This window comes from Mustelus asterias, chromosome 5 (assembly GCF_964213995.1).
Source record: "Mustelus asterias chromosome 5, sMusAst1.hap1.1, whole genome shotgun sequence".
Classification (NCBI taxonomy): domain Eukaryota; kingdom Metazoa; phylum Chordata; class Chondrichthyes; order Carcharhiniformes; family Triakidae; genus Mustelus; species Mustelus asterias.
The window spans coordinates 77,762,742-77,783,940 of NC_135805.1; the positions used below are offsets into that span (position 1 = coordinate 77,762,742).

The 21,199-nt window shown below is 41.9% G+C and overlaps 1 protein-coding gene across 2 annotated transcripts in view; it reads left to right on the top strand.

Moving 5' to 3' along the window:
• Positions 1-21,199, top strand: part of akap7 (A kinase (PRKA) anchor protein 7) — a 157,097-nt gene that overhangs the window by 71,084 nt on the left and 64,814 nt on the right. For both annotated transcript variants that reach the window (XM_078212860.1, XM_078212862.1), the window contains exon 7: positions 5,426-5,573. In XM_078212860.1, coding sequence (XP_078068986.1) covers positions 5,426-5,573 — 148 coding nt within the window. The remainder of the gene's footprint in view (positions 1-5,425; positions 5,574-21,199) is intronic.

The following is a 21,199-nucleotide window of genomic DNA, read 5'->3' on the forward strand; positions in this document are numbered from 1 at the left end:
AACCTTAAAGGTGCCCCTGGTTGCTAAGCAACAACTCATTATTTCTCCAACCTCATGTTAACTTTTTGCACCATAAGCATTCTCAACACAATAGGAACACAGTTTAAGCTGAAGCCTACATGCAAACACCTTTGGTCTACATGAATCTAACTAAAGTTTTGCCTTTCTTGCACAGAAGCACGAATTAAAACTCACTTAAATCTGTACCGTATTTCTAATATTTAACAACACAAATATGGATCACTTTAAACTACTTCTGTTTTCCTGACAACATGTTGAACCCAAAATCCTATCTACCATCTTCAGTGGTTGACCCAATGGTGCTATTTTGAATATTGGAGAGGGAGTTCATTTGGTGACCTGACCAACGTTTATCCCTCTAACAACATCAAAACTATGATGTGGAGATGCCGGCAATGGACTGGGGAGGGCACAGTAAGAAGTGTCTCAACACCAGGTTAAAGTCCAACTGGTTTATTTGGTAGCACAAGCCACAAGCTTTCGGAGCACTGCTCCTTCATCAGGTGAGTGGGAATTCTGTTCACAAACAGGGCATATATAGACACAAACTCAATTTACAAAATAATGGTTGGAATGTGAGTCCTTACAGGTAATCAAGTCTTAAAGGTACAGACAATGTGAGTGGAGAGAGGGTTAAGCACAAACCTATCACAAACCTGTGCTTAACCCTCTCTCCACTCACATTGTCTGTACCTTTAAGACTTGATTACCTGTAAGGACTCACATTCCAACCATTATTTTGTAAATTGAGTTTGTGTCTATATATGCCCTGTTTGTGAACAGAACTCCCACTCATCTGATGAAGGAGCAGCACTCTGAAAGCTTGTGGCTTGTGCTACCAAATAAACCAGTTGGACTTTAACCTGGTGTTGTGAGACTTCTTACTGTTTCCTACATTGCCATGGTGACTGCATTTAAAAAGCGCATCATTAATTGTAAAGCACTTTGGACATCCTGCGTTTGCGAAAGACGCCCCACCTGCCGCAGGAATCGTCAGAGTCATGACGGAAAATTTGACAAACCATTGAAAGGTCCGTTGACTTTAGGCAGGAATTTCTGGTCTTGGGGTAGGCGGGACCAGACAATCCTGCCCGCTATTGAAATGCAAAACACTATTTCTTTATATAAACATCAAGCTAACTACAAAGAGCAATAAAAAATAAGTTGCATCCAGTTCCAATACGTCTCTTCCTGTCACTAGATATGTCAGCATTATGACTTAGAACACTGAAGCATTTTAGTTTTGGCATCTGCAATGTTTTTGGATTACTGTGTTGTGTTTTGATGTTAATGTTCAAATGTTTGACAAATTAAAAACCAATTTTGTCAAAAACTAGTCCATAAATGTGTCTGTTTGAAGATCTGATTTTTAAAAAACTCTTATTACCACCTGTCCCAAAGCACTTTACAACCAATTAAATAACTTTTGAAGAATAGTCAGTGTTGTAATGTAGGAAATGCAGCAGCCAATGTAAGCGGATAATTTATTTTTGCAACGTCGTTCAAAGGAAAATATTGGCCAGGACAGCAGGGAATAACCTTCCTGCTCTTTTTTAAAAAATTGTGCCATGGACTTTTTCACATCCACCTCGAAAGGCAAACAGAACCTCTAAGGCCTCATCCAAAGGATGGCACCCCCAAAAATGCAGCATTCCCTCACCGGATTGTCTGCTTTGATTTTTGCATTCTGGACCAAGATTTGAGTATCCACAAACCTCTGCCTTGGAGGTGAGAGTGCTGCCAACTGAGCCATGGCTGGCGCACACATAATGTTTTGAAACTCAGACAAGTTAAAGCTCTGGAAGCTCCGTTAACCCTTTCAAGGTAATTGGGAGTTCCATTTGCTACATATGGCTGCTGCTGAGCCTATCCCAAATCCTGGGAGACAGGGCCACTTAAATACATTGGTCAGGTCCTTGTGTCTGTAATGGCACAACAGGAGCACACAGCCAGCTGAAGAAGTAGAAACCAGAGCATCACCTCAAGGCTTTGACAGAGTAACCAAACCAAACACACAGAAAAATTAGCAGAAGATGTTTTAAATATTATCCTGAGTGAGCAAAGGGTCAGCCTAACAAAGGCAATTAGTCATCCTGAAAGTGAATATCTTAATATTCTCACTTGCTAGAAGCTGTTGAAGGCTCACAAAGAGACCTGTGCTTCTTGTGAGCAGGAGCTGAACCTATGATTAATAAGCTGGATGGAATTTTTCACCTATGCCCCTAAGCAGGTTAGGGATATAACTGAGATGGGCCTAAGAAAGATCTGCGCTCCCCATGGGGCAGTTGAGAAGATGGAAAACAATTTTGCCCAATAATGTATCACCCTCTTGGTGATTGTATCACAGTACATTTTCTAAGTGCTATATCCTCCACAAACTATTTGTTGTTGTCGATGTATGTCAGCTTTTGCTTTCATGCTGCTGTAATTTACAAGAGAGAAAAAGATCCAAGTCATTCACTTATTGTTGTCATGTTGAAGCATCATACAGCACAGAAGGGGGGCCGTACAGCCCTTGGTGCACGTGCCAGCTCTTCGAAAGAGCAATCGAATTACTCTCTCTCTCCCTTGCATCTCTTAAAATTGCTCATTTTCAATTTTCCTTTGAAATTTGCTGTTGAATCCACTTCTACCACTTTTTCAGACAGTGCATGCCAGGTAGTAACAACTTATTCTGTTTTAAAAAGAAGCTCATTTCCTTTCTGGAGTACTTTGGAGGGGGGAAGGGGAATGGTGAGCATTAGGCAACACTTTGATCCATCACTGAGACAGAAACAAATTTTGCTCGTGGGGATGTGTAATACAGTGTGACTGTGCCGTGAACACATCAAAGACAAATTTTAAAATTGCAAAAAGAAGCATGTAACATCTTTGCCAGTGTGACTATATTAGCAGAAAACAAATAATCTAACTTTGATTGAATTTGACACCTTGTTAACTGAAAGATACTTACAAACAATCCTTATTAACTCTTTAAGGAACATCGGAGGAAGAATTGTGCTGGCCTTCGAATGTACCACCGTCTGATACACATACCAAATAAATTACCCTTAAATTCTACGGGCTAACACCTCTTTAATGGAGTTTCCACATTTTTCCTCGGGCCACTGGAAGGACTCCTGTGAACTTTATATTTCTGATTTTTATCCTATGTAATAACCAGAATTTCTTCGTTAGGTACCTTGCAGATGCAGAAACTGTGTTTAAGAGCTTCCAGAAATTTATATTGCATTTCCTAAGCAGTTTAAGCCGAGGGTAATCTTCTTCTTCACCTCAGATGGCAAAGGGGAGATAAATAGAGTTTTTATATAAATATTATATGAACTAACATTTACAAATTCTCTATTTGCACACGAAAATCTTCTACGAACTAGATTCAAGCACTGAAACTTTAAACTTCAGTAGGGCTGTAAAATGTAGGATTTCATAATGGCTGTCCATGATTTGCCCTCTGTGAATTTGCTTTTCATTTAAGTAAACTGAAATGTAACTTAAGCTGGATATATAATGGACAATCAATTCAATCTTGCCTGTGAACATTATAAAGTTCCACTCAATGTAACTACAATCATCTAAGCATACACAATAAAAATAATTTTCGCTTTTGTGTGTTTTATATGTAACTTTTTTGTTAACCAAATCTTTTGTATTCAAGCTTTCAACAGTTTCACAATTAGCTTTAGGCATTTAGGAATTAGATCTGCAAACCATTATTTTCAATTTGCTGCAGGTTATTAGCAGCAAAATTGGCTCAATGTTATTACATTGTGCATGATTGTTGAGTTTTTGTCAACTGATAATGGGATAATTGTACATAGTGATGAACTAAAACATTGGGTGGATATGTTCGAAGATAAACCTGACATGGGGTCTGACATCTGTTTTAATTTTTAAGTGATCTGATAGAACTTAAACACTTCTGTTTCACGTCTTTGGCCACCTGGACTGATTGGAAATTACATTATTTTTAAGAGAGAGGCTTAAAGTTGGAGTAGGTAAAAATTATTATTGACTTGTGAATTGTTCCTTAATTTCCATGTGTTCAAATTACCAGATTTTCAGTAGTAAATGGATTTAGTTCCCAAAAGCCACAATAATAACATAAGAATTTTGATTTATTTTGTACAAGTAAATGTAAGGAGGGGGGAGGTGGTGGCGTAGTAGTAATGTCGCTGGACTATTAATCCAGAGACCCAGGCAGAGCCAGGGAGGCAAATATTGGACCCCAGTGCTCCTCTCTCTCTCTCTTCCCCCACAACTGCACCACTTTGTGATATGTTTCCCCTTTCAAATCCGACCATGGCAAAATGGCAAATGGTGGAATTTAAGCTAGTCCCAGTAATGGTGACCATAAAAACCCATCTAATTTGCTAATATCTTATCATCGTTGCTTGGCCTACATATTACTCCAGACCAACAGTAATGTTGTTGACTCTGAACTGTCCTCCGAAATGTACTAGCAATCCACCCAATTCAAGGACAATTAGACATGGGCAACAAATACTCCCTTGCCAGCGATGTCCGCATCCAGCAAAAGAATTGTAAAAATGCTGGGTTCAGAATAATTTTAACATTAACATTTTAAATGTATGTATCTGTCAGAATCTCTATTTTGATCCCAAACAATTACCTTACAGCTAAGGCCTTCATCAGAAACTGTCCAAAAGTTCGTCAAATTTTTTTTGGCTTCTAATTTTCAAGCTAGAATGTGCCTAGCTGCTTAACTCATTTGGCCAGACAACTAGTATGTGGCTCAACATTTGAGTTTAATACTATTTTTTTTCTGAGGTAGACTTAGGGCCTGCCTCCTCACCCTGCCCATTATAAAGCATCTTGGCAGTTTTCTGCAGTTTGGCAAATAATCACCAAGGACCCCATCCACCACCTTAAATGTTCACGCTCCCCTCCACCACTGACAAACAGTGGCATCAGTGTATGCAATTACAAGATGCACTGTGGCTACTCACCAAGGCTCTTTCAACAGCACCTTCCAAACCCATGATGACCTTTCCTCCATCATAAGGTCAGAAGTGGGGATGTTCACTGATTGCACTAATCTCCGTACCTCTCTTTCTTTCTTTAAGTAATTCCTTATAACCTACAAGCCATAAACGCTACATATATTTGGCCTCAGATTAATTCCAATAGAGTAATTTCCAAATGACTCATATTAATAAAATAATATTTGATAACAAAAGTTTCCATTCAGAAGTGTTAACTAAAATGAGAATTGTAGTTTTATCATTTAAGTTGTTTTGGTACATTGGCAAATAAGTTAAATAAATTAGAAAATTCACCTTAACTTTCAGAATGCAGAACATGTAAAGTATGACTGTTCTTGAAATGATTGCAAATCTGTTTTTGCAGTAGTAATAATATCAACAACCATATTTACTATTTGCAGGGAATTAAGAAATTTTCTCCAGAACTATATAAAAAATTTGAAGATCATTATTTTGGGGATGAGATTGTGACTTGTCTACACCTTTGCTCCATGTTGAAGAGGAAACAACCAAATGGCTACTATCACTGTGAGACTTCGGTTGCTGTGGGTAAGTGTATATTAGTGCATTGAACTAACATGGAGGTCTAAACTTATTTACTATATTTTTGCTGATCTCTGCCATTGTGCAAAGGCATCAAGAGCAAATTTAATGTTCAGGTAAATCAGGATTAGCAGCTGAGGGATAGTTAGACCAAGCTGCACAGAGATAACTCAATTTTGGAGTCTCAAATTCTGTTCTGATTTTATATTTATTTATGATGCCTGTGCAAATTTGACACATGGAGAATTCATTTTCTCTCTCCCTTTCCTATAATTTTACCTCCCCACCCCATCTCATCTCAACTCTCTCATTCAGTCCCATTCTTTCTTACCTCTTAACCTCTCCTCAATTTCAAGCCTGTTTTCTCTCTAAGCCCATCTTTCTGTCTTTTTCTCACTCGCTCTTTATAATGCGCACACACACACACACACACACACACACACATGCACACACACACGAACATACCTGCACACACCTACGGTCCTCTGCAATTTCCTGCAGCACCTCTGAGGCTGGCAATGGTTCTCTTCCTCTTGCTGGTGGGAATGCCGCTGGGGATCCAACATACATACCAAATGGTAGAGAGAGCCAACAAGGGGAAAAACATGTCTGATATGCAATAGGCTGTGCCAGACCAAGCAAAAGATGGTCAGGGATGAATTTCAAAAATCTAAATCCAACGTAATGAGGCATGAGACAAGTACTTGCCACAAATAATGAACAAACAGCGCAGTATCAATCATATTAAATATAAAACAGAAAATGCTGGAAATACTTAGCAGGTCCGGCAGCATCCATATAGAGAGAGACCGAGTGAATGTTTCAGGTCTGTGACCTTTTATTAGATTCAAATCTGAGATCAGATTGTGGGGAGGGGGGGGGGGGGGAATTCTCCCAAAAAAATTCCAAGTGTCGAATTTGCGTAAAAACTGGAGTAATCCCCAATGTTTTTTTCAGAGACAATTTCAAAATTAATCTCTGAGCACCGCAGAGAGCACTAATGTGAATCACGCTGAAAATCCGGGTGGGGCCTATTAGCGCTGGAGGGGCTGGCAGCATAGTGCTGAGCAGGCCAGTGTATATGCGCCGATCTGTCAGCACCGGGATCCGTGTATGCGCAGTAGCCCCACACTGCCAGCCTCCTGGTGCCCTGCGACCCCCGCATCGCTGGCCCTCCCTCCCCTCCCCCCCCCCCCCCCCTCACCCTCCACAGCCTGATCACTGCACCCCCCCCCCCCCCCCCCCCGCAACATGCCTGGGCCAAGCTCGATCCCCCCCCGCAACATGCCTGGGCCAAGCTCGATCTCCAACCCTCAATCTCCTGACTTCTCTCCCCTCCCCCACCGATTGACAGCCCTGATCGCTGGCCCCCATCCCTCTGTCATTCAGCCCAAATGCAGAGTGGCAGCAGGACCCCCACCCCCACTGATCACCCCACCCCTAATAGGCCCTGTCCCCTTGGCACTGCCCTTGGGCAATGCCAGGGGACCCAGGCTGGCACTGCCAAGGTGGCAATGCCGGGGGCACCCCCCACCGGCACCCAACCCTCTGGGCCCCCTTCACTCCAGCAGGATTGGCCCACCAGCAAGTGGGTAGCGATACTAAACACCGCTGGGGGGGTGGGGAGAGATCCTAGCGGGCCCAGAGATTTAAATCCAGGGCCTGCTAATTATATTTAAATTACAATTTGCTGAAGACCTCATCCGCGAAACGGCCTCCCCTCGAGTCTCCCGTACTGTTGCGCTGCTTTTGTAGAGAATCGCCCCCCATGTTCTGCTTATCAGAATGAGTGAAGGCTGAAATGACCACTCTTTCCTCTTGAGTTGAGGTTGTGGGTTCACCAAACCCTAGAGGCTTGAGCATTTAATCTCAGCTGGCTATGGGAGAGAGACATTAAACCAAGGTCCTGTCTGGCTTTCAACAAGAGATAAAAGATTCCATGGCATAAGTGTTTACTTTAAAAGTTAGTGGTTGCATGCTGCCACTTTTTTTCAGTGTGCTTTTCCATTTAATTTTTTAAAATCATTAAACAACAAGGCCTGCCTGGTACCTTCCAGGCAGCCATGCAGCTGTGCCCTTGTGTAGCTTTGTAGGATTATTGCATGGTGCTATTTGACAAAGAGCAGCTGTGGTCCTGATATTCTGTTTAACATGTATCCTTCTACCCACACTTTAAAGAGAGGATCCAATCATTGATTTCACTGCTGTTTAAGAAACCTGGCTGTGTGCAAATTAGTGACCATGTTTTAGTACGTTCCAACAGTACAGAGCACTTTGAATGTACTTTATTTGCTGTTAAATGCTTTGGGACATCCTGAAGTTATTTCCAAATCTCAAAAGATCACTTCTCCAGAGTGTGAGATTTTAAATTGAAATACAGTTCATTTTTGAATTGCCAGCAGAATTTTTTAAAAACTCATGCTGTTAATAAATTGGATATCTGTGGATTCTGTTTAAACAACTCACCACTTTGCTTTAATTTATCTTGCTAATTCTGGGATAGGTTAGTTGCGACAGTTGTACATAATTGTCAAACAAAAACATCTTAAATTAACATTGTCCATGAAATGTGTTGCAAATAAAATACTAGGAGTTCAAGATCTGAAACATGGTAGTAATTGTACTCATTTTATTTTATGTGAGGCAGTCTGGTTGGGCTAAAAAGATGGCATTTGAAAACAAAATAACCTTATTCAAGCTCTGCTCTCATTATGAACGAAGCCGGAAGTTGCACTGTTGCTGGCAATGGATTCACTTGGCAGCATACAGTCCGGGACCACTGCTGTTGTTCCTTTGTGCGGCACAGTGTTTTCCTTGTAGAAAGATGGTGAATGAAATTTAGACTGTTGCTGTGATAAATTCGTAACAGCAGTCTACTATCAAGGGGAAGAGAGCCATGATTTGTTACTGTCTGACTAGAGCATTCTTGTTCGCCCTATCTTTGGACTAATTGAGGCCTTGCACAAAGATAGTATGGAATTGATGAATGGTCTGGAGATATGAGACGGAAGTGGAAAGGTGAGGAGGGTTATGGAAAATATGGGGATTAAGGTGCAGCTGCCAATGGTGAGGCCAAGGAAGAATGTAGGTAGAGATGGGACGGGAAAAGCCTTTAATAAATTTAAACACAGAAGTAAGCATTTGAAATTTGAGGTGCTGGAAGACCACAGGTGAATGGATGCTAGCAGGGCCGCACGGTGGCACAGTGTTTAGCACTGCTGCCCCACACGGCCAGGGACCCGGGATCAATTCTGGCCTTGGGTCACTGTCTGTGTGGAGTTTGCACATTCTCTCCGTGTCTGCGAGGGTTTCCTCTGGGTGCTCCGGTTTCCTCCCACAGTCCAAAAATGTGCGGTTAGGTGGATCGGTCATGCTAAATTGCCCCTTCGTATCAGGGGGACTAGTTAGGGTAAATTCATGGAGCTACGGGGATAGAGACTGGGTGGGATTGTGATTGGTGCAAATTCGATAGGCCGAATGGCCTCCTTCTGCACTGTAGGATGCTATGAAGGCCAGGGTTATTAGGCAAATGGGACTTGGTGTTGAATAAGATACAAACAGCAGATTTGTGGATGGGTTTAGAGATGAGAAGGATGTAAATCTGTCCAGGCGAGCATTTCAGTAAAAGTGTGTGAAGGTGATAAAAGTTATGGATGAGGTTTTCAGCAGCAGCAGAAAGTGAATAAATGAAAAGTTCCTGAGCAGAACAGAATCAGAATTTCTACTTCATAGTGGGATAACATTTCTGCAGGGCTTCTAAAAGCTCCTGCTGTAACTTCAGCAGAGGATAAATATGCAGATTAGGTTTGATTACATCACTGGGGTCAACTGCAGTTTAATTGGAGAAGCTGAGGTCCAACAGGAGCAGGAAAGTTTTTTTTTAAATTTTGTTTTAGTTTCCATGTGAGTCAGGAGGGGCAAGAGTAGTCCTTCGAATCCCACAAGGAAACCTTTGGCCCCTTGTTCAGGAGTGACCTCCTGCTGCCCAATGCCCTGCACCCTTCCTGCCACTCAGCTCTTCTTAGAATCCCTCCAGTGCAGAAGAAGCCATTCGACCCATCGAGTTTGCAAGAACTCTCTGACAAGAGTATCTTACCCAGGCCCTCTCCCCCTCCCAATCGCTGTAACTGCATGCATTTCCTATGGCTAATCCATCTAACCTACACATCTTTGGACTGTGGGAGGAAACCAGAGCACCTGGAGGAAACCTACACAGACACAGGGAGAATGTGCAAACTCCACACGGTCACCCAAGGCCGGAATTGAGCCTCGGTCCCTGGCGCTGTGAGGTTGCAGTGCTAACCACTATACCACCATGCCAGATGAGGGCAGCAGAATGGCGACGCTGAGTGGCTGTTTCCGGTAAGATTTGCATAGGCGCAGTCCACTGCTACCAGAAGGTGGTTTGTGGAGGAGCCGTTGTAAAGAGACAGTTAAACACCGAACACTACTTATTTTCCCAAAGGAGGGGAGTCTAAAACTAGAGGGCATAGGTTTAAGGTGAGAGGGGAGAGATACAAAAGTGTCCAGAGGAGCAATTTTTTCACACAGAGGGTGGTGAGTGCCTGGAGCAAGCTGCCGGGAGTAGTATTAGAGGCGGGTACAATTTTGTCTTTTAAAAAGCATTTAGACAGTTACATGGGCAGGATGAGTATAAAGGGATAGGGGCCAAACACGGGCAGTTGGAACTAGCTTAGGGGTTTAAAAAAAGGGGCGGCATGGACAAGTTGGACCGAAGGGCCTGTAAACCTCTATGACTCTTGCTTACCACCGGATTCAGGTCACTGATCTTTCACTTCTGGAACCTGGTTAAATAATTCTTAGGCTGAAGGCGTGGGAAGCTCCTCACCGCAGAATGTTCCTCAACCAGAAAAACCCAAGCAGCACTCCTGATCTTTGCAAAGTCAGCTGGGGTGCTGTTGGGTGCTAAAACTGGCCTTATCGTGTCTAAGTTAGAGTGATAACTGGGCTGGGGTTTACTGTATGATTTAGTTGTCAGCTAACACTCACTGGCTAGGTTCATGTATAAACAGAGGTCATTCGGGCATGGAGCAAGTCAATATTGGATCACCAAAGTCAATACTTTTAACAGAGGGTAAAAAAAAGTGGAGAAGTTTGAAAAAGAGAAATTGCCAAATTCAAGATTTGTTTAGTTTGTGTCGGTGATGCTAACAGCTTTACCTGTTTTTATTTGCCTCGACAACATTAAAAATTGACCACGTAGTGCAGGATTGAAGTCATGTATAGGCCACGTAGGAATGGAAGAGGAGTCGTGGTATTGCCATTGGACTAGTCATCCAGAAACCCAGAATACTGCTCTGGGGACCCAGGTTTGAATCCCATGACAGCAGATGGTGAATTTCAATAAAAATCTGAAATTTTAACAATGACCATGTAACCATTGTTGATTGTCGTAAAAACCCATCTGGTTTATTAATGTCCTTTAGAGAAGGAAATCTGTCGTCCTTACCTGTTCTGGCCGACATGTGACTCCGGATCCACAGCAATGTGGTTGAATCTTAACTGCCCGCTCAAGGGCAATTAAGGATGGGCAATAAATGCTGGCCTAGCCAGAGATGACACACCCCATGAGAAGAATAAATAAATAAATAAAAATAGGGTTGCTATGTGCCCAGGATGCACTGTAGCTTTGAGGCGTTAGCTAGTAAGACCATGCAAAGACTTTTTTGAAGTGTTGCACATTGTGGTTATTTTAGTCGCCATTATTAACTGATTGTCACAGATTATCATCGGCAGGCTGGTGGTGCTACTGCAGTTGGAAGCTGGAGTTCACGCGACAAAACCTCTTAGAAGTACAATTCAGCTGAAGTTGGCAACCCTGGTTTGAAAAATCTAAACTTTACATAATCTAACCACTATTCTTCGATTTATTTTGGTTTCTCCCTCAATTCTATCCAGCCCTGGCAGGGTCCCGCAAAAAGCTTCACTATAGCTCAACAAAGTTTAATTGCGCTGCACGGCTCTTATTGAGTAGCAATCAAAAGACTGTTGACTCCACCTACTGGTATAACGTTAGTAAGACACCAACATTTTTGTTCAGTTTATAGTTAAGATTAAGTTTATGCTGCCAGAGCTTTGTCAATATGTTCATCCATTTGGTGTGTATGTACACATATGATATGCTTGCATTTTATACTTCCATCCAAATTGTTTTAACTGCATCACTTGGCATGCATTCTTTTTAACTCTTCATGCTAGTTATTCCCTCTACTTGCTCCTTTGGGTACAATATATTAATTTTCCACTGCAGCAATTTGTTCTGAATGTGGATCAGTTTTAGTCTTTCCAACCATGACTGGCCTGGACTTGCCATTTGTTAAACCCAATAGGTAATTGGATGGAAAAGTTTAGCTGAATTTTTTTTTTAAAAAGTGTAAATTTAGGACACAGCATCTTCTGAAACAAATGCATTCTTCCAATTTAACTGAAAATTCTCCAGTGGATGGAAGAATGTGAAGCAATGAGTCAGAACGTTATCCATTCACCTCTGGAAATTGGGTTCAAAGGATTTGAAAGGATTGAGATGGTGTTATCCTTTAAACCAGCGGTAAAGATTTTACACGGAGTGAATTCAGGCAGTCTAAGCTCAAATTTTAGTGGAAATAATCTACAAGGTAATACTGCTGACAATTTGGCTCGAATTGGAATTAGTTTCCCAATTGTTGCTCAGTATGAAATTTCACCAGCCACAGGAAAGAACGTCGGCCAGAAATGCTGCAACTATCAAACAGTTTTCAAGCTAATAATTTCCCCACAATTGCCATTAAACTGACTGACATATGTAGTTACCTGTTTTCTCCCCACTCCTATTCTAAAATTATGCAGCGACATTTGCAATCCTTCAAGTTAAACGCACAATTCCTGATTCTAGAGATTTTTGGAAAACTGTGATAAATGCATCATAAATGCCCTCACATTTTAACACTGTGGTAACAATCAGGTTCTGAAAATTTGCCTTTCCCAGGTTCAAAGAACAAAGAACAAAGAAAATTACAGCGCAGGAACAGGCCCTTCGGCCCTCCAAGCCTGCACCGACCATGCTGCCTGACTTAACTAAAACCCCCTACGCTTCCGGGGACGATATCTCTCTATTCCCAACTCATTCATGTACTTGTCAAGACACCCCTTAAAAGTCACTACTGTATCGGCTTTCACTACCTCCCCCGGCAACGAGTTCCAGACACCCACCATTCTCTGTAAAAAATCTGCCTCGTACATCTCTTTTAAAACTTGCCCCTCGCACCTTAAACCTATGCCCCCTAGTAATTGACTCTTCCACCCTGAGAAAAAGCTTCTGACTATCCACTCTGTCCATGCCCCTCATAATCTTGTAGACTTCTATCAGGTCATCCCTCAACCTCCGTCCTTCCAGTGAGAACAAACCAAGTTTCTCCAACCTCTCCTCATAGCTAATGCCCTCCATACCAGGCAACATCCTGGTAAATGTTTTCTGTACCCTCTCCAAAGCCTCCACATCCTTCTGGTAGTGTGACGACCAGAATTGAACACTATATTCCAAGTGCGGCCTCACTAAGGTTCTATAAAGCGTCAACATGACTTGTCAATTTTTAAACTCAATACCCCGGCCGATGAAGGCAAGCATGCCATATGCCTTCTTGACTACCTTCTCCACCTGCATTGCCACTTTCAGTGACCTGTGTACCTGTACACCCAGATCCCTTTGCCTATCAATACTCCTAAGGGTTCTGCCATTTGTTGTATATTTCCTATCTGTATTAGACCTTCCAAAATGCATTACCTCACATTTGTCCGGATTAAACTCTATCTGCCATCTCTCCGCCCAAGTCTCCAACTGATCTATATCCTGCTGTATCCTCTGACAGTCCTCATCACTCTCAGCAAATCCACCAACCTTTGTGTTGTCCGCAAACTTACTAATCAATCCAGTCACATTTTCCTCCAAATCATTTATATATATTATACAAACAGCAAAGGTCCCAGCACTGATCCCTGAAGAACACCACTTGTCACAGGCCTCCATTCAGAAACGCACCCTTCCACTGCTACCCTCTGTCTTCTTTGACCGAGCCAGTTTTGTATCCATCTTGCCAGCTCACCTCTGATCCCATGTGACTTCACCTTCTGCACCAGTCTGCCATGAGGGACCTTCTCAAAGGCCTTTCTGAAGTCCATGTAGACAACATCCACTGCCCTACCCTCATCAATCATCTTCGTCACTTCCTCGAAAAACTCGATCAAGTTCGTGAGACACGACCTCCCCTTCACAAAACCATGTTGCCCCTCACTAATACGTCCACTTATTTCCAAATGAGAATAAATCCTGTCTCGAAGAATCCTCTCCAATAATTTCCCTCCAACTGATGTAAGGCTCACCGGCCTGTAATTGCCTAGCTTATTCTTGCTACCCTTCTTAAACAAAGGAACAATGTTGGCTATTCTCCAATCCTCTGGGACCTCCCCTGTAGCCAGTGAGGATACAAAGATTTCTCTCAAGGCCCCAGCAATTTCCTCTCTTGCCTCTCTCAGTATTCTGGGGTATATCCCATCAGGCCCTGGAGACTTGTCTATCTTGATGTTTCTCAAGAACCCCAATACCTCCTCCTTTTTGATCTCAACATGACTCAAACTATCTACACATCCTTTCCCAGACTCATCATCCATCAAGTCCTTCTCTTTGGTGAATACTGACGCAAAGTACTCATTTAATACCTCGCCCATTTCCTCTGGCTCCACACATAGATTCCCTCCCTTGTCTTTGAGTGGGCCAACCCACTCCTTATTTTCTCAGACACCATTTTATTTTAACATATTTAATCCACTTTCATTCCCTTGTCCTGTTTTTAGTTTCCCTTGGGCCGTTGATATTTTGTGCTCTCTCCACTTGCATCTGCCATTTCTCTTAAGTTTTTTGTTGTTGGCTTTAATATTTCTTGCAAGTTGCTTAACAGCACAAGTGCAATCTTCAGCTGTTTGAGGTACATACTGGTTTTGTGTAGCACCAAATAGTTCTTTGAATATTTCCCACTGTTTTCTGCATGTTTACCCATTCGTGGTTCAGTCTGGTTTACTGTAGTTAGTACTTTTCTTATCCCTTCAAAATTTGCCACCTTGATATCTAAAACCTTGCTTTCTGACTCTGCCTGCTCTCTCTCAAACCTATTATCAAATTAAATCATATTACAGTCACTATTTGCAAGATGCTCCAAGAGAGTTAGATTGAGTCAGGGTGACATGGTGGTGCGGTGATTAGCACTGCTGCCTCACAATACCAGAGATCCGGGTTCGATTCCTGGCTTGGGTCACTTTCTGTGTGGAGTTTGCACTTGCTCCCCGTGTCTGCGTGGGTTTCCTCCGGTTGCTCCGGTTTCCTCCCACAGTCCAAAGATATGTGGGTTAGGTTGATTGGCCGTGCTAGGGGGATTAGCAGGATAAATGTATAGGGTTACAGGAATAGGGCCTGGGTATGATTGTGGCCGGTACAGACTCGATAGGCCAAATGGCCTCCTTCTGCACTGTAGAAATACTATGATGTCTAACTTTGGTTCATTACTCATTGCCATCTTCAGGTTCTAAAACCTATTGATCTTGAAAACTATTCTGAATACAATCTAGAAGTTAATTGCCTATGATGTTTGAGCTGTTCTATTTCTCAACAGTCAGTAAAGATTAAAATCTTCCATCTTAAACAATGTTTTTGCTACAGGATTCCCTGGTTTTTGCCACATCCTTCCCACCCCAAACCCCATTACATCACCAACATCAGGAACTGTAGGAAACTCATTTCAGAGTCTTGCATCCTTTGCTGTTCCTTAACACTACACATACTGCTTCCATTGCTCAAAAATGGTATATTATGTGCATTTGTATGCAGAATTTCAATGTAGATAATGGTTCCCAGCCTGATCATCTCCCACTGGCGTCTTTTACACCACTTTTTCTTAGGCTACAACCCCAATTTTTTCTGTGCTGCTTTATTTACCCTTTCCACAAGGACATGGCCCCTTTTGGGTTTTGGTGAAAACAACCTGTACAGCTTTCTCTGACCCCGGAGGTCTTCTATTGAGTTGGATGCTCAGCCATGATTGTAATAAATGGCAGAGCAGGCTCGAAGGGCCAAATGGCCTCCTCCTGTTCCTATTTTCTATGTTTTTATGTCTTCCCAGAGTTCCAGGAATTTGAAATTGTTGCTTCTCCACCATCCTTCCAGCCACATGTTAACAATCTCTATCTTTCTGTGCCAGTTTGGTCCACTGACACTCTTGGGTAATTCAGAGATTAATACCCTAAAGGTTCTGCTCCTTAATCTAGATTTTATCTCCTTGAAATCCCTTCTCAGAACCTCAAACCTATTTGTACGTATGTTATGGATGAACTACCATGTATCACAATCTTTGCCTGCTCGCCGCCTTATTTCAAGACCTTTTATATTGTTCATTTTTGACAATTCTTTCCAATGCACTGCCCTCCTTGGATGGCCACTATTATGCTGCAATTTGTTACCCATATAGCACTAATTGTTTAATTGTTTTGTGAATCCAGCAGTGAAAGTGAAGGGAAATTTATGCTGAAAAGCACTCCCTTGCAGATTTTTGATTTCTCTCATCTCTTTCTCTTCCAACTCAACTTAAAATGCTTTCTGAAATTTCAAAGAGAACAAAGCATTACGTGCAGGCTATTTTTTAAAAACTTGTTCTTTGAATTTTCTTCAAATAGTTTAAACTGGAGAAATATGTTACTGATATTACGTGGCAGATGTTTGGACTACAAAATTTGCTTTCAGCGAATTGATTCACAGCTCTGGGCAAAAGTGTTAAGCCCAACTCTGAATAAAAACTTTACTGAAAACATTAAAAGATAATTCCATGGATAAATTTAATTGTGCCGTTCATTGCAAAATATTTGCCTTGTTCAAAAAATGGAACTTGGTTTCTGAAGAAAGGGGTCTTCATTTTTTTTAGAATGAATAATTTGTGTGGAAAAGATGAATATAGCACCACCTAGAAATGGAGCATGCAACCTCTTAAGAATTTTAATATTCTATAGATACATAATTATTCAAAGTTCACGTTTTCTCACTGGATAATTAATAGCCATGCAGTTTTAATTAAACTCAAATTCCTAATTTGCTACTGAAAGAAATATGTAGGGAGGGATTTTGAATGATAGGAATTGAGTGGTAAGTCATTCCTTAACATCCTGTGATTGTGGCAGTCATCTTCTGGTCCTAACACAGGGTTGCCAGAGTGCCTGAGTCAGGCTATTGACTCTTTTAGTTTGAAATATGTTATCTTATATACAGGACCTATCATAGAATGGTTACAGCACAGAAAAAGGCTATTCAGCTCTTCGAGTTCAGATACATTCCCTGCAAGAGCAACTCAACTAATCCCACTCCCCTGTCCTTTTCCTGTAGCCTTGCAATTACAGATAAGTTTTCAACTCCCTTTTGAAAACCATGATTGAATCTGCTTCACCATACTCACTGCATTCCAGACCCTAACTGAAAAGGTTTCTCCACATGTCACCTTTGCTTCTTTTGCTATTCACCTCGAATGGATGACCTCTTGGTTCTGCTTTCAGAGCTTCTCGATACTGCATTTGAATCTAGAAATGTAAGGGCTAATTAGCTCAGTTGGCTAGATGACTAACCCGTGGGTCAGAATAGTGCCCTCTGCATAGATTCGATTCTCATTTTGGCTGAGGTAGACGCGAAACCTGCCTTGTCAACCCGTCCCTGAGAATGGGAGGCAATGGCAATACTTTAGTATGAAGGGGGCAAAAACTGCTAAGAATATGATTCAGGATGAAGCATCAGCAGACAATAAGGCAAGGATCCGACTTTATGCAGAGTTCACTTCAATTAATTTGCGAATGAGTTATTGGGGGCTCATCAATTTTAAGATTATTTTTCCCTACCTCTTTCCCCATGTGGAGTTCATATGATCAAGACAGAAATCAAGAACATTTCATATGGGGAAATTGGGGGAAGACCATAAGACATAGGGGCAGAACTAGGCCATTCAGCTCAATGAGCCTACTCTGCCATTCAGAGCAATCACAACTGATCTGATAATCCTCAACTCTACTTTCCCCACCTTATCCCCGGAACCCTTGATTCCCTTGCTGATAAAAAATACTGATTGAATATACTTAACAACCCAGCCTCTACAGCCCTCTGCTGTAAAGAATTCCACAGATTCACTAACCTCAGAGAAGAAATTCCTCCTAATCTGTTTTAAATGGGTGACTCCTTACTCTGAGATAATGCCTTCTGGTCCTAGACTGTCTTACAAGGGGAAACAGTCTCTCTGCACCTACCCTGTCAAGCCCTCTAAAAATCCTATTTGCCTCAATAAGGTCACCTTTTATTCTTCTAAACTCCATTGTGTACAGGCCCAACCTACTTGACCTCTACTCATAAGAAAATCCCTCCATACCCAGGATCTTCCTAGTTTACCTGGACTGCCACCAATGCCAGTATATCTTTCCTTAGATAAAGGGACCAAAACTGTTTAGTATTCCAGGTTTGGTCTAAATAGTGCCATGTATGGTTTTAGCAAGACTTCCCTATTTTTATACTTTATTCCCTTTGAAATAAAGGCCAACATTTCATTTCCATTCTCTATTACCTGCTGAACTTGCGTGCTAGCTTCTTGAGGTTTATTCTTTTCTGCAGCCTTTTTCCATTTAAATAATATTCAGCCCCTTTATTCTTCCTACCAAAGTGCATAACTTCACATTTTCCTACATTACATTCCATCTCCAAAGTTTTTGTCCTCTCACCAACCTGTATATACCCCTCTATAGACTCTTTGGATGGACTCTTCCCTTCCCACCCATCATGGAAATCGTAGCGGGCAGGTTGAGACCATGCAAAGGTCCGTTGACCTCGGGTGGGATTTTCTGGTCTTCAGGCGAACGCGGCCGGAAAATCCCATCTTTTGTGTCATCCTTGTCACTTGGCTTCCCAACTATTTTTGTGTCATCTGCATACTTGGCAATAGTACATTCACTTCCCTCATCCAAGTTATTCAAATATATTGTAAATAACTGTGGCCCCAGCACTGAGCCTTAAAGTACTCCACTAGTTGCAGGTTGCCATTCTGAAAATGCGATGGCCTAATGGTATTATCGCCAGACTATTAATCCAGAAACTCAGCTAATGTTCTGGGGACCCGGGTTTGGATCCCATTATGGCAGATGGTGGAATTTGTATTCAATAAAAAATATATCTGGAATTAAGAATCTACTGATAACCATGAAACCATTGTTGATTGTTGGAAAAACCCATCTGGTTCATTACTGTCCTTTAGGGAAGGAAATCTACCATGCTTACCTGATCTGGCCTACATGTAATTCCAGAGCCACAGCCATGTGGTTGACTCTCAATTGCCCTCCAAGGGTAACTAGGAATGGGCAATAAATGCTGGCCAGCCAGCGAAACCCATGTCTCACAAATGAATTTTTAAAAATTCTAATTTGTCTTCTGTCAGTTAGCTAATTCTCTATCCATGCTAATACACTACCCCCAATACCAAGGGCTCTTAACTTATTAAGTATCCTTTTGTGCAATAACTTATTAAAAGCTTTTTGGAAATCCATGCATCTACTGGTTCCCCTATATATATCCTCCTCCTTATCACCTGAGAGAATTCTAATACATTTGTCAGGCAGATTTCACCTTCATGAAGCCATGCTGACTCTGCTTGATTATATTCTGCATTTCTAAATGCTCTGCTGTTATGTCCTAGCATTTTCCCAATGATAGAAGTTACGCTAACTGTCTTATAATTACCTATTTGTTGTCCCCCTCCCTATTTGAATAAGCATGTTACATTGGCAATTTTCCAATCCTCTGGGACTCTTTCAGAATTTAAGGATTCTTAGAAGATTACTACCAGTGCATCCAATATCTCTGTAGCTAATTCCTTTAATATTCTGGGATGCAACCATCAGATCCGAGGGACTTATCGGCCTTTAGCCCCATTAGTTTCCCTAGTACCTTTTCTCTAGTGATAGTTTTCATGTTTATTTCCTCCTGCCCCTTCAACCTCGTGATTATTTAGTATTTTTGGAATGTCGTTAGTGTTTTCCACTATGAAGACTGACGTCAAGTATTTATTTAACCCCTCTGCCATTTCTTGGTTCCCCATTATTTTCCCAGTCTCGTTCCCTAAGGGGCTTATGTTCACTTTGGGCTCTCTTTTCCTTTTTATAAGTTTTCGTGGCACCTCTGCCACCATGAAACATGCTGCAGAAGTTTAGAAAATCCTGCCCTGTATGTTTTTCCTCTCAGTTTAAGACTATCCTTAACTTCCTTGGTTAATCATGGTTGATTTATCCCCTTCCTAGAATCCTTCCGCCTCACGGGGATACATCTTTGTTGTGAGTCATGGACTATTTTCATAAACATCTGCCATTGCTGTTCAGCCATGTTTACTGCTTAACCTCCTTTTCCAGTGCACTCCATCCAACTCTGCCCTCATTCCTTTGTAATCACCCTTATTTAAGTTTAGTACAGTTGTTTCTGACCCAAGTTTCTCACTCTCAAACTAAATGCTAAATTCTACCATGTTATGGTCACTGTGTGGAGATGCTGGCGTTGGACTGGGGTAAGCACAGTAAGAAGTCTCTCAACACCAGGTTAACGTCCAACAGGTTTATTTTGTAGCACAAGCTTTCGGAGTGTTGCTCCTTCTTCAGACGTCAATGCCTCATGAACCAAAACCCATTGCTCCCACACCAGTCTTTGACATGTATTCATCTCTGTAATTTAATGTATTCTATGCCAGTTTGCATGCAGCTCTATAATTTAGTGCCTAGCTTCTCAAACTCGCTATGCAGAACCTCTTTTCTCTTTCTACCTATGACGTTAGTACCAACTGGACCACAACAATGGGATACTCCCCGACCCATTGCAAGTTCCTCTCCAGCCCAGATTTGATTTGATTTAATTTGATTTGATTTGATTTATTATTGTCACGTGTATTAGTATACAGTGAAAAGTGGACACCTAGAAACCTGAAGCTCTCGACCATTTCAACTTTGTTCCCATTGATGTAGACAGGGGCATGTCCACCACTACGCTCCCTAATGTCGATGACTATCTCCTTCATTTTGTTGACATTGAGGAAGAGATTATTGTCATCGCACCAGTTCACCAGATTCTCTATCTCTTTCCTGTACTCCTTTTCATCATTGTTTGAGATCCGACCAACTACGGTGGTGTCATCAGCAAACTTGAAAATCGAGTTGGAGGGGAATTTGGCCACACAGTAATAGGTGTATAAGGAGTATAGTAAGGGCTGAGGACACAGCCTTGCGGGGCAGCGGTGTATTCCCGAACCCTGGTACCAGGCAGGCAACACAGCCGTCCGGGCTCTTGATCCTTGAGCCAGAGAGCCATGTCAATCACTCTCGTTATACTATCACCGACCAACACTATCCTCTCCCCCCCCCCCCCAACCCCCCGGACCACAGTACCATTTTCAGTCAGCTTATCCATTCTACAGCCCCCATTCTCATTCAAACAAACTGAAAGAACCTCAAACATGTTGGACAATTACAGAGACTCACATTCCTGCCCCCTGGGTTCCCTTACTACTTCAGCTGCAGTCACACGCTTCTGT